The 14544-nt window shown below is 38.2% G+C and overlaps 1 protein-coding gene across 1 annotated transcript in view; it reads left to right on the forward strand.

Annotated features, from left to right (window-relative positions):
* The first annotated feature begins 932 nt into the window (after positions 1 to 932).
* asic1b (acid-sensing (proton-gated) ion channel 1b) overlaps positions 933 to 14544 on the forward strand; it is a 191279-nt gene continuing 177667 nt past the window's right edge. Inside the window, exon 1 of the mRNA XM_028003458.1 lies at positions 933 to 2404. Within this exon, the coding sequence (XP_027859259.1) occupies positions 2043 to 2404 (362 nt within the window). The 5' untranslated portion in view covers positions 933 to 2042. The remainder of the gene's footprint in view (positions 2405 to 14544) is intronic.

Raw genomic sequence — 14544 nt, forward strand, 5'->3', positions numbered from 1 at the left:
CTTTCAGAAATCATGTAGCTACTATTTATAGTTCACCTGTTTGTAATTTGTTTTTTGACAACCCAATAAGTCTTTTTGAGAACAAACAGCATTGTGAAGAGAAAGGAACATAGTCAACACGAAGGTTGTAGAGTAGAGTTGTAAAAAGCATTTAATACGAAACGATTTAAGATTAGGAGAAGTTCATCTTCAACCACAATGGCCTAAACTTACCTGCTTGTTTGTTAGAAAGGCTTTAAACCAGGAGTGTCAAACTCCAGTCCTCATGGGCCGGAGTCCTGCAGTTTTTAGATGTGCACTGGAGTGAAATGGCTTAATTACCTCCTCCTGGTGTAGATCAGTTCTCCAGAGCCTTGCTAATGACCCAGTTATTCTATTCAGGTGTGGTGCAGCAGAGGCACATAAAAGTTGCTGGACTGCGGCCCTTGAGGACTGGAGTTTGACACCTGTGCTTTAAACGGATCAAAACATGAGTTAGAATGGCCCAGACAAAATCCAGAGCAAAATCTAAGTGAGCATCTGTGCAGAAACTTGAAAATGTTTGCTTGCAGACGCTCTCTATCCAGTCTGACTGAATGTAAGAAGGATTTTACAAAATTCCAGTCGCAAAGTAGAGACTTACTGAAAAGCACTTTCTGTTGTGAGTGAGTGAAATAGATCTACAAACTTTCACAGCTGTTAAAGTTAGAGACATGGCAACCATATTCATGTCAGATTATGTGTAACGGTTGTCATGGAACCCACATTATAAACTTAATGCTTACATTAGAATCTTAATTAATTCTTTGCAAGCTTTTTGGTTGTTTTCCTCCTGCCCTTGGTGCAATCTAATTGGGTGCTGTTGTAACATCTCCAATGTTCTTTTAAAATTATTTTTTGTCAGTTATTATTATTATTACCTTTAATGGCAGAAAGAGAAAACTTGAGGCTCTCGGAGCTGCCTGAAACTATCAGTGAACTGCTTTGCTTTTCAGTGACATCCTCCGTGATGTAGTTTTATTCTAATAGCCGCTTCGGATGCGTGTCTGACACAAGTCGTGTGTCGCCGACGCTGGACTCCTTCAGCCCGCCGTCCTATCCCTGCTCTCTCCTGTTTGGGACGAATGGAAGTGATCCAGGCAAGCCGCCACCGCAGCTGCTGACAAGCTCCACTGAATTCAGAAGGAAAGGTGTTTCAAGCAGGAACAACCTCCTTTACTCCCTGGTAGCCTTCGCTTTTTTTCTCCTCACATAAACTTGAAGATATACGGGGGATGTGAGTGTGTTTGGCGTGCTGCTCCCCGCATTGTGGTGAAGGAATGGATGCGAGCAGAGGCGCACCGACCGAGGCAGCTCTGACACAGACCCAGCTCCAGCTCCTGTGTGATGCAGCTGTGGAAAACCCAGGAGGACGAGCCGACGACTGCTTTTAAAACATCAACAGACGAGAGATCAGCGGCTCCTTGTTATTCAGCACGTGTTCGGATTTGATTTGAGGATCTGGGAAAAAGCCATGTTGCCTGTCGACTCTCCTGCCTTACAATGAGAGAGAATACACCAGCGCTTTGATTTCTTAATTCCCTTCTCTTCTTGCTCTGATTATTCCCCACTCGTGTGTTCCTGCGCTTTGCTTTTTTTTTGGTGATCACTGTGGAAACAACTCGCTTAGATTGCAGAAGTGTGCAAGAGAAGAGGACAGCGCTGGCATCTCTCCATGCGCGCTCCGCTGTTTTTTTTTTTAAATATTAAAATTATGGAACTGTGACTTTAAACTGAGGCAGCAAATATCGCATGCTTCCTACATCTGCTCTGTGTACGGACTGAGTGTTCAGATGCGATTTTGAGTAAAATGCTCTGATTGAGGACCTTCTCTTTTTTTTGCCGGCTGTCAGTGACGCAACATCTCACACAGACTGCATGAGAAATACATGCGTAGAAGGGCGTGAACTTGGCAACGGCTAACATCCTCCTCATAAATAAAGCATCAACTTATTCATAAAGCCAATTCGCGCGGTTTGCAGCCTCCCAGTCACCATCCATCCAAACTCATCCCGCTGGAAATAATGGATCTGAAAGCGGACCCGGAGGACGTGGACTACAAGCGGCCGGCTCCCATTGAAGTTTTTGCCACCAGGTCCACGCTGCACGGCATCTCGCACATGTTCACTTATGAACGAAAGTACGTGAAGCGCAGCCTGTGGATTGTGTTCTTCTTGGCCTCTTTGGGGGTGCTGGTGATGGTGTGCGTGGACCGGGTGCAGTTTTACTTCGAGTATCCCCACGTCACCAAGCTGGACGAGGTGGCCGCGTCCATGATCGTGTTCCCCGCGGTCACCTTCTGCAACCTCAACTCCTTCCGCTTCAGCCAGGTGACTCACAACGACCTGTACCACGCTGGCGACTTCCTCGCCTTGCTCAATGGCAGGTGTGTAGGTCTAATTGAAACTATTAACCTGTGGGCGGTGCTTTCTGTCTGTCTGTCTGTCTGTCTTTTTGCTGATTCCAGCAGAAATCTGTTGTGTGGTAAAGTTTTGAGCCTATCCTGAACAGAAATTGGTTCATGAAAACATTCTTCAAAAAGTTAAAAAAGATAGACACATTTAAACTGTATGATTGGGAAAAAAATGAGTACACATTTCTTTTTGTCTATAGTTACGAGTTATCTCAAATTATTTTTTTCGGGTTATCAATAGCCGTGTTTATATTACAAATATGCGCAAAACTTTATATTCCGCAAATGTCGATAAAAAACATTTCATGAAATAAGAAAGCAATTAAAATCACACACGAATGAGTTTGTTCACACAAGTCGTTAAAAACATGCAGATTCTACAACTATTTCCTGTCTTCTTCTTCTTCTTCTTTGTGGTTTGTGCCAACACCATCCGGTTGTTAATGACATGACTGGTGAGATGCAGAAAAAAAAAGTGTTTTCATTTACAGTTTTGCAAAAAAAAAAAACCCACCTTATCCTAGAGCCCAAACATTTTATTGGAAAACAATATTTTTTTTCTCTAAATTGGTGTGTTTCTATTAAGCAACTTTATTTTTGAAATGTTAAATTGCACAAACATATGATCAATTAAAATATAGCTCGGGATACTCCACACACAAAGGGTTACCCCCAAAACTCTCTGCCTAGTCCAACTTTATCCAAACATGCTATTGGAAAATTTAGTGGAAGAAAAAATGTGCACAAGCAGAAGGGATGACTGCAGCCTTTAGAGGTTATGTTGCACAGCCGCTTAAAGAGTGCTTCACTGTCCACCATCGCTATGTGCTTACTCATGTCGAGGAATGGCTGCTAAGTCCATGATTGCAGTGTATAGATGGAGGTTTAGTAACCTTTAAAACTGTCTAATTGTGAGAATGTTGCAGAAAGGAACTCTTACGCCACATGATTTATTTGAAAAAAGCCCACCACCAATCTGCATCAATCTAAAGAATAAATTGTGGAAGGAATCTCCAAAAAAGCCGCCACCACACCTGAGTCTTATATACATCTTTAAAAACACACATTCCCATTATATCTGGTTTTTGTTAAAACTCAGCTGGCACCTCTGATCCTGCTGAGGGAGTTTTGTTATCGGGATGTGCCTGAAGAACCATGTCTTCTGTAGAAACCTCAGACAAATAGGGAGATATCAGGAGCCAGGGCTTATTACTGTCTTATAGTGAAGGAGTGCGTCTTCTAAAAACATTCCCACGTCTGTATTTTGGCTATGACACGACTCCCTTTTCTCCCAATAGGAATGAACTTATGATGAGCTGATATGAGGAAAATAAGTGTTAATCCATCATTTATGTAAGCTGTCGACGTCCCGGGTTGTTGTAACTGGATTTTTATATTTACACATAGACACATCCTGGACATTGGTCACGACTCCTTGCTTTTGAACTAAAGAAAACGTCAGAAGTGTCTTACCTGGGTGAAGCAGAAAAAGGCCCGAGCTGCTGCTCAGTGGTCCAAGGGCTTCTTTTATGATGAAAGTAAACTTTGTATTTCATTTGGAAATCAAGATCCAAGAGCCTGAAGGAAGATTGAAGTGGCACAGACTCCGAGTTCTTTGAGATCCTGTATGAAGTTTCTACAGTTGATGATTTGAGGAGCCATTTTATCTGCTGATGTTGGATTACTGTGTTTTTATTAAGTCTGAAGTCAGCATGCTTCCCTCTTCTGACAAGTTTTATGGAGATGTTGGTTATATCTTTCAGCAGAACTTTCCACATTCTAACATTTCCAAAATATCTGCCTCAATGTGGATGTTAATAATGCTATTCTTAAGTTCTCTAGCAACTTGATTTAGATTTTTTTCCCCAGCTGCAAACCATTTTCATAAAAATTATCCAAACCACATGTTTGATTTAGGCCATTGTATGGAACAAATCTATTTAATGTGCAAATTTTACTTTTGAATTTGATTTGTCAGCATTTAGTCAGAAAACTGAACACTTCTCCACGCCAGTGAGGTGATCTGATCACAAACGCTTCTTGAACCAGCTGGCTAGACGCTTCAGGCTACCGTTTCACTCTGAAGTCGTACAAACTGTTACTTTTGTGTCAAATCCTGTTTTCAGTAAAGAAGGCAAACTAAAGTCAGCTATGACGTCTGAATTGTCTTGGGTGATGCCATTTCTGCCACGCAAGTGCAGAGCACTGTTAACGTTGGCCTGCTTTGATTGTCACCTGAGGAGCTCTGGGAGATCTGGGAGATGTGCAAAATAACATGGACAAAGCATGCAAAGCCTTTTAAAGCTCTGAACTCCACTGCTCTTCCTCTGATGCAACTAAGGAAGATGGAGGGTCATGCATGAAAGGTGGCCCCTGAAAGCAGGGTGACAGCAAATTAAAGCATTAGCATGAGAGTTAATAATGAAGAGAATTATGAATCGTGTTTTATTGGACATTAACCCTTCCTGTGACGGTTATGTAATATTTTCAACATGAAATATGCTTCTAACATCAGTTTGTTGAGCTGTGATAAGTGTTTGAAAAAAAGTACATTTATGAACTGCACTTGGATAAGAAACCGTAACTGTTTCTAGGGTGATTTCACAAAAATACTTAGTCTTAAAAATAAAATAAAAAAAGAGTAATCTTCAGTACAAGTACTGATTAACTAATTTTTAAAAAATATTTGAAAAGAGCTAAAAAGGTTTGTGAAAAGATCAAAGATATGTGATTGCACACAGCGGTACAATAACAAACCTCTGTTTTTTTTGTTGAGTTTAGATAAAATGGCAGCATTATTCAATAGATTTAAAAAAGAAAACAGCGTGACAGAGCTGCGAACCGACCAAGTGACAATGTTTCATGTAAGAACATTCTGCTGATTCAAAGCATTCCTTTATTATTTTATTATTCATGGTGCACAAATATCCATGCATTAGATTAATGACTCCAGTTGACTTTAACGTCTCCTGCTGACAGTGTGGAGAGATGTGCGTTATTCACAGCTGCCATCTCTTCCCTCCTCACTTGTTGCTCCCTGACGTGCTTTGATCATATAGTATCATCGCAGCCTTGACAAGCTCGCTGTCTCATGTTGAAAGTGTTGAGTGTGAATATATTCACTTTTTGTTTTCAGTGCCACCCCTTCTTATTCTGATCACAATCCCTAGAAGAATACTGATGGAGACATTTGACTTTGTTCTGGAGCAGGCAAAATTCACTCGTCAGAAAACGCACAAAAATTAATATTTCATTAAAGCGAAAATAAAATATATGTGGAAACCTGACACATCTTAATCCCACCTTGAAAACATCACTCCATTTATTTTTAGCATATTGATCCACTAAGCTCAGCAGCCTAAGGCACAAAGCACCTCTCTGCATGCCGTACATGTTTGGCTGATGTATATCTAATTCCCTATTTTCACTCTGAGTATTGTTTTCCTATGACCTCTGTACATGCATGTATATTCCAGCCATTCTGGAAAGTAACATTTCCCTCTTTCTTGAGTCTGTAGCACAAATGCTTCAGACTCAAGTGTGTGATTTAAAAATCAATACGTGTATACTATATAACATGTTTTTGTGTTTTTACTAGCAGTTCTAATAAAATATCAGGCTGTTACACCTATTATGTCTCAGACAGAGAAACGGGTGAAAGACCAAGGAAAAATCAAAACAAAAAAGGCAAAAAAGAAACAAACAGGAGGCTGAGGGAAAGTAAATGTAGTTGCATTTGCTCCGAGTGACTTTGATGAGCTGACTTTAGATGGAGGGAGGGGACTACAAGCTGAGGCAATTAACTTGTGTCTCATAAGCTGTGTGATGAACACGTCTTTATCCCGCCGTAATTAGTGCTGTTTGTTAAGCTACAGAGTTGTCCCTCTGATTAACACTCTCCCATCTCCCATTGTTTCCTGCCCTCTCTGTTATGTTGGCTTTGAGGGGACTTCTATTTTAATTTTCTGCTACTCAGAGAAGTGAAGCATGAGAGATTTTTCTTAAAAAAACATTTTGTAGGCGGGTATATTCGGTTTTCCGTTGAAAGTAGAATGAGTCGTAGCTATACCAGGACCCATGTTCAAAACACATTGAGTCATAAAGTGCTAATGCTGAAAGTGGAAAGCTGATATTTTAAGTCTACTGGGCCATAATGTCTCTGTATTCAGTAATTATGACCAGGTTGTGTGCAGTTTGAAATATAATAAAGAACAAGAGGTACCTCCAAGCTAATTTACAAATTAAATTAAAATATTTCAGAGTTTAAGAATGTTTCAGAGTAAAACTTTGCTGCTACTTGATGCTGAAAATGAGCATTTCTCTTCCCACAATCAGAAAAAGGCAAAGAGTGATGTGACAGAATAAATAACTGTGACTTGACTAAAATGTGGTTTAAAATGGTGTATTTGCATAATATGTCCAACAGTAGTACAAAAAATGTTACAACCACACAGAGGAGGGATATTTCCTGAAATTAGTCATTTTTTCTCTATGGCTCCACCAATGGAAACCAGAAATTTAAAGTATGCCTGTATGAGGAGGCAATTCCCTTAACTTGAATGGAGTATTTTTAATGGCTTGTGTTACAACAGCTTTATAAAACTCCTGAAACGTAGCTACAGTTTTTGGTTTTGGTTTGCTACGCCAAGGTTACACACTAGACGCTCCAGTTTTGGCTCTACTGCCAACATTCAGACCCCTGATGTTTGCCAAATGTCATTTCTGAGACTTAGGAGGAAAGAAAAGTTCTCCATGACGTATTCCTCTCCCTACTCACAGTATTCTTTAATGCTGTAGATAAATCATTGATTTTCTAAACTTTAAAAGAGACGTATACCTCTTTTGTTTTTCTACCGGTGCATCATTTTCTGTGGTCTTAATATAAGCTTGACTTCTGCTTTAGTACAGAATGCCTCTCATATATATCAATATATATCTATTTTTTCTTTCTTGCAGAGAGTAAACTTTGTAGTATCTGACGATGCACTTGGTTCCCCTCCAGTCTTTTATTTGGAAAATGTATTTAAAGATGTATAAAGAAACTGCCAATATTGACTCCAGAGAGCAATCATCATCCACTGTGAATCATAACAGCACACAGAGCTTAAACTGCAAACTGGTAGAAAATCAAAGTTTCATGCTCAACTAAATGTACAAAGCTGTGCAAAATCTTTTATGCCCCGTTTATATTTTGTCACATCAAAACTGAAACATTCATTTCAGATTCATTTGGGTTCTGCAGAACAACTACACAAAGACATAATTGTGGACAGCAAGAAGTTAAAATTAGTTTTAGTTTCTTCTCTAAGTGTTCTAAAGATTGTGGTGCATTTCTGTTCAGCTGACCTGAATCAATTCTTTCTAAAATCACTTTTCCCTGTGAGTACAGCCGCAGGTCTTTTATGCAATGTCTCTACCAGCTTTGCACATCTGGAGATCAACAATTTCTCCATTTAATCATCTGCAAAACACATCTGAAAGCAGATATTTATATATCCGGTATACAAAAACACATCTTTTTTCATTGTCTGGCATTAAATCAGACATTGAATCAACATACAGTATGTCAGTTAGGGTTACCACAATTATTTAATTATTGGGTGACAGCATGAAAAGATCAGAAGAAATCATCAAGTACAGACATTTTTTGGCCTTAGCAACTTTCCTTCATCCCTTGGTACCATTTCTAGATTCCCAAAGATTACACATGCATTTCTTCAAAAAATTATATTCAAGTAAAAAGTATGAAACTCTCCAGGACTCTCGTGTAATTAGCTCCAGCTTCTCTCTTCTGTGCAGAAAAAAAAATCCCCACATGATTCTGCCACCAACATGTTTCTCAGAGGTGTTGTGTTTAATGTGATGAACGGCTTTTTTTTATAGCTTTGCATAGTATTTTGTGTCTACTCTCATGAAGTCAACTGTTTATGACTTTCTTTAAGCCACAATTTTTCTTCTGGCTTCTAAAAACAGTCAGTAGTTTTGTATTTTGTCTAATTCATCACTATTTGTGTATCTCATAAATCCCAATAAAACTTAATTTAAAGGAGTATGAATATTTATGAGGAGCACTTGCAAGTTCTATCTGTGGTTCAACCAGAAATGTCTAGAAGTCCTTATGAGTGTTTTTTTTTTTTTTTTAGAAATAGTCTGACTTTATTAAAATCCTCTACTACAAATACAAACTCTCTTCAGCCCAATAGCCAGCTGGGTCAGGTAATACATGAGTCATACTCGGTCAATATTTTCTCCATTACGCACCAGCTCCATAAATCTTTGGGTTCAGTTTGAATCATTTCTGTAATGTTTTACTTTATGTCTTTGACCACTTCATCACTCTGTTATTTTTTGAGAACTGTAGTTTTCTTGGCTTTGGTTACTGGTGCGTTCAATGGCAGATGGGGAAATTTAATCTCCTTACAGGGAAAGTAGGTCCAGCAAACTGCCTAAAGAAAAATGATTCTAATTTTAATATAGCTAGTCAGAATTTATCACAAAAAGTAGCAAAAATCATGGCAGAACATTATCAATGCATTCTTTTCTCATTCCAGTTTTTGTTTTTATTGGGAAAGAAAAATGCAAGGATAAAGCAACTTTTTTTGCCCTACAAATGGACTGTAAATCTGTAATGATCTTGAGTTAAAGTCGGAAGATCGAGATGCTTCTGAAATCTTTGCCTTCTAAAAATCTGAACTTCTCAGGTTGGAGGTTGAACGGAAAACAACAGGTCAGACATTACGTAGTGATGGGTCTGTGTTCATTAATGTCCTCATCACCGCTGCCACACTGTTTTAGACAACCTCAAAACTGAGCCACTACAAATTAAACCAACTCCACCTTCGCACTGTCTGTAGCAAGAAAAGGTGTGTGGGAAAAAAATCAATCTGTTTTCCATCGCACATTTGCAGGTTGACGTCACACCTGACAGTGCAGAACATTGCAAGTAAATTGCTCAGTTTTATTTTGATTATGTCGCAAAGGCAATTATAAGATAATTAAGAATAAGGTCATTTTGGAGTCGCTGTTGGCGGTGAGATGTGCTCCATCAGCTCATGGAAGTCACAGAGGCGGGTCTTCTGCTTACCACGGAGCACGGCTCCAACATGTTTCCTGAGCTTGCAAACCTTTTCCCCGATTCACATGAGCTAAGAGTCCAAAGCCACAATATATAACTGCTAGGTGGCTTTTTTTAATTATCTATTTCAGCATAAATGTGTCTTACAGGGTTAGTGTCTGAATTTGAAAGCACTGCTTGAAAATAAATTCAGAGAAAGATGATTTGTGCTTTTTAAATGTTGCTGCATTTGCATTTATTTAGTTTTTTTTTTAGTGTATTTGTGGACAAGTGAGAGAGGAAAGTGAGGGCAGACATCAAAAGCAAACAGTAATGACATCAAATGAGACTCTGCATGAAATGAGTTGCATGTTTCTGCTGTGTTTTGGATCGGCGGTTTGTGTAATTGCTCATTAATATGACAGAGGCTTGTTTTAGCTTGCTGCTCTTCACGGTGGCCCTAGTTTGCATTTGTATGACCTTGTCCAGAGCAGGATAGTAGCTGTGTCAGAGCCATGTTCAGAATCACCAATACGCAGGCAGGTAGGCCTTGTTAGTGCACAGGCACAATTAGCAACAATTGGAGAACCGTTTCAGATTGTTCATCTGTCAGATTCAGGTGTTGAATAAACAGAAATGCTCATTTCCTTCGTCTTACTTTAAGAACTGAATTTAGTTTTTGTGATGCTCAGAAAAGCAGTAGCTGTTTGGACTCACCCATAAGGTGGCAAAGTTTTGCAGATGCGCCTTCATTCCTTTTAGTTCCCACAAGAAAATTAAAGTGCTTGTGGCCCATAATCCAATTTTGTCTCTCCCACCCATACACAGAGAGTTTGCAGTGATTGCTTTAGGGAGCGGTGGCAGGGCAATATTAAAAATCTAGCCGTATTATTGTGATTGTATGCGCTTCAGCTAAAGCCTCCTGACTCGGGGATGTGAGCAGAGCTTCTTAAGTGCTCTCCTGGCAGCTTTGTGTTGCTTATAAGACAGGAGCTCTGGATACAATTCAATTAAGTTCGTAATATACCACAACAAGCTGTAGCTTCTTATTAAATTGTGACAGCGTAGTGATGTAGTCATAATGTAAGCCCGAGTTCTGGGCTGTGATTTTATGTCTTTTTCACTGAGTTTGTGTGATTTGTGTGACGGGTCTTTTGGAGTACCACTGATTAGGTCAATTCAAGCACTAATTATACTTTTTAATTCAAATTTTTTTAAATGAAATACATTATCTTGCTTTGATGTAGTTTTCTGATTTATTCTGAGATCTGTTTATGTTTCTTGATTATAACATTTAAGACGGTAAAACCTGTTAAGATTAGAGTAGAAACAGGACATTAAGTTCAAAATTATAGCTTCACCCAGTTTTACAAACATGCCTTTTAAATAAAGATGCAATCTATTAAAAATGTAACAAAATAGAATCGGATGATTAGTGAATACTGGTTGTTAAGACATAAAAGGCAAATAAATGAGTTTAATTATACTTTCTGCTGAACTTATACTGGGACAAAACAGCTCCGGTCAGGACAAACGTCCTCAAATAATAATTTTTGTTTGGTCATGGCTTTTTTTTAAGGTGAGAAATTAGCAGAGGAAACTTGCTCTCAGCTTTCTGTAGGATTCAAACTCTACAAATAATCGGTCAGTTCAGACTCACTACAAAACATCTGTTGGTAGAAAACAGCGAAATTCAAATCAATCAACATTTGCGACCCGAGAGGTTTTAGAATTAAAACGAATAAAACATTTACTGTCAACTAAAGTCCTAAATCTAGATAGCCTGTCTGCTTTATTCATTAAATGGAGCTGACTTTATTGCCAGAAATCGCAGAACACAACGTTTTATTTTTATTTTGTTTAAGATAAATGAGATATTGGTAAAACTGATCGATATTTAATGAGCCTGTGCACATCCTCTAAGTTGGTTTGCGACCAAGTTTTAACTCCCTTCTGATGTCTTGAGATGTTGCTACAATATTTTTATATATAATCTTCAATATAATGTTCCCGTCGGCCCATCAAAGTGCTGCCACCATGTACTTCACAGTAGGCCTGGTGTTGGCATGCTCCCGTTTTCCTCTCTATGTAACAATGGCCATTATGGCCTAGCTCTTAATTTTTCGTTTAGCCAGACTCTGGATATGTTTCCAATAATTTAGGTATTTTTCCCTGAGTGGGTTGAGTGTAATCTGGCTTTTTCTAATGCTTTTAGAGTAATGGTTTCTTTCACCCCATGTTGGTACAGGACTGGGTTCATTGCAGATAATGACACGATCTCAACAGCTTCAGCGAGCATCTTAACGAGGTCTTTGCTTTTGTTCCATCTCACACAGAAACATGTTGATATCTGGGAACAGATTTCATCTCCCTCCTGTTTTATAAATCAAAGCCGAGTTTAATTGACATGATTTTATGTTTCTTCTTGAAAGTTGTCACCCTGTAATTGATCTGGTTGTTGAAGCAAACAGAAAAGGACAAAACAAATGGATTTGTCCAATGTCCACGTCTGGTTTGCCATGCCTGGTCTGCACAAAAACACATTTTAATCTGTTGGAGTGACAATATATCAAACTGTGGGTGTTTCTCAATATGACTTACTGTGTGGCATTCACTTCGACTGTAACGCCAGCCGCAGTGTTCTCACTCATATTAACTTCATCCAGCATGAAGCATGACTGACCTAAATCTCTGTTCAGTTGCAAACATAGAAAAAGAAAATTACCCCCCTTTCAAATTACACCACACTCCGCGTGGCATTCATATTCTGAGTCTGAGGCGTGTATGCAAGCCCGCCGTGTCCACTGTGGAACATATGAAGGTGCTTGCAAGAGAGTTGGGAAATGAAACAAAATTGATCTGTGGTTTAATATTAAGGAAGTGCTCTCTAATTTTCTTTCATCTCTTTTCTAAGCCCAAACAGACTGACCTTGTGAAATTTTAAAAAATCCCATTTAGTTTTTTCCACTAATAATGATTTGAAGTACTGCCCATGTAAAAAAGAAATAAGCTGAGTGTCAGCATCAACAAAGCTTTGGACAGATTTATTGTTTAAACTTTCTCTTATTTTAACTTATAATTTTGAATCCTTTGGCTTTAGAAAAAGAGCTATTGATGCGTGTAAGTGTAAATTGAGCAATCCAAAATTATCACAATAGCATGATACATGAACTGTTTAATGGGATGACTGCCACTGTTTCCGGTACAGTTTTCATTCAATGAATAAATTAATAGTTATCAGTTATTTCTTAAAAAAAAAAAAGCACAAATCATTTTCCGTGTTCCTCAGTTTGCGTGTTTCACTTGTTCTTTTCCACAGTGCTTAAAATGAGGTCTTCATAATTTGGGTGCTTGCTCCGCTGATGGGTCATTGCTCCTGAGAGGTCATCAGAGGCCCATTCTGCTTAATTGAGGTGCATTTGGTTCTGTGAATGATGCTAGTTTCCTAATTGAGGAATATTATAAATGGTTCCCAAAGTGTTTAGACCAACATATTCATCATTAGTCATTCTTAGTCATGTGTTTTATGGACAATAAACTGAGCCTGAACAAAAGAAATTAACTATGTGTTTTGTTATACAAAGTTTTATTTAAAGGGGCAGTATTAGTGTTTTCCGGGCAGATAGTGACATTTTATAGCACAATCAACTAACTATGTTATCTTCAGTTGCTATATATATATATATATATATATATATATATATATAAAATATGTCTTAAAAGAAATTTGACTTTGTAATTTAACATCTTGAAATTGGGGGAGTGTCTTTTTAAAAACTCCTGCTCTTTCTGAAGCTCAGCCTTCAGGAAGTCATCATAACATCGCGCCTCTATTTATTCTTTAACAATGTTTTTACTAGTGTTGCACTGAGAAGCAGCTCGTATAATGAGCACAGCAGATGTAGTTCCACCAGGAGATGTGGCTGCTAATTGCTGCTGGCTAGTCTGAAGGAGCTGAATGGGGAGTTGTGGGGGAGGGATGTGAATTGCTGCAGTGCAGTGCTGGAGCTAAGTGTACAGTGGACCCCAGGATATTTGCTTTTCAGTAATTGCAGATTTACCTATACAAGGAATTTTTCTGTGAAATGTGACCCCAATTTATTTGCAAACTTTTTCACAAAGCATATTTAAAATTATTAAAGAAGAAAAACAGCTTAGGAAGCTGAAATATTTTGTTATAATGCAATATAAAATAATGCTGCTTCTAAAGAAGAGCATGGGTTCCAGTTGAGTTAAGGTAATCAGAATGTTTAAAAATCTTATGACTCGGATTCAACATCTTTAACCAGATAATATCTGTCCTCTGTTGTGATGGTTATGTAAACTTTACTTTATCTTTAGCAGATGTTTATTCTGATCCCTTCTCACTTCAATCCTTTGCCGGTTCATCGCCACATTTCTTACCCAACAATCCCAAACAAACCATTTCAGACCTCTTTACCAAAAACCACCAGTTTGCTGTTCTTTGTAGTTAAGTATTTTCATAAATTATCCATTACGATTAATAAAAATGTTTAATCCCATGCGTATTAAAATACAATTATATCATATTTTAAACTAAACGAGTTTGAAATGTGACCCAAATAACAATCACATATCAATTAACATCATTTTATTGACTCAGAAGATCCACATTGTGTTACAATGGACTGGCCAGAATATAGAGAATTATTTTAAGTCATTGTGCTGTCAAAGTGGTTTCAAAATGTCCCCAACGGAGGTGAAACTTCACGCCTGGTTGGTATCCTGAGGCAGACGGATTGTTTCTGTGGAAGAAGAAGTTGGGAACTACATCAGCAAAATTGCAAAGTTATAAAAATCTAACTGGACAGAATGAATGGCACATTTATCAGAAATTATTGTTGTAGTTCATTATTAACCACTAAATCTTTTTTTGCCACTACTTTGCTATGGAGGACTTCTTACATCTTTATATATGTGACATATTCTTTTCTATTAGTATTCTTTTTTGAAAATCTGTACTGCCTTTCTTTATTAGAACTAAAAGATTTTATAATTGTCTTTTTTTAAACAACCTTGCTTACAGACCACTGTGAGG

The sequence above is a fragment of the Xiphophorus couchianus genome, chromosome 20 (genome assembly GCF_001444195.1).
Source record: "Xiphophorus couchianus chromosome 20, X_couchianus-1.0, whole genome shotgun sequence".
Classification (NCBI taxonomy): Eukaryota; Metazoa; Chordata; class Actinopteri; order Cyprinodontiformes; family Poeciliidae; genus Xiphophorus; species Xiphophorus couchianus.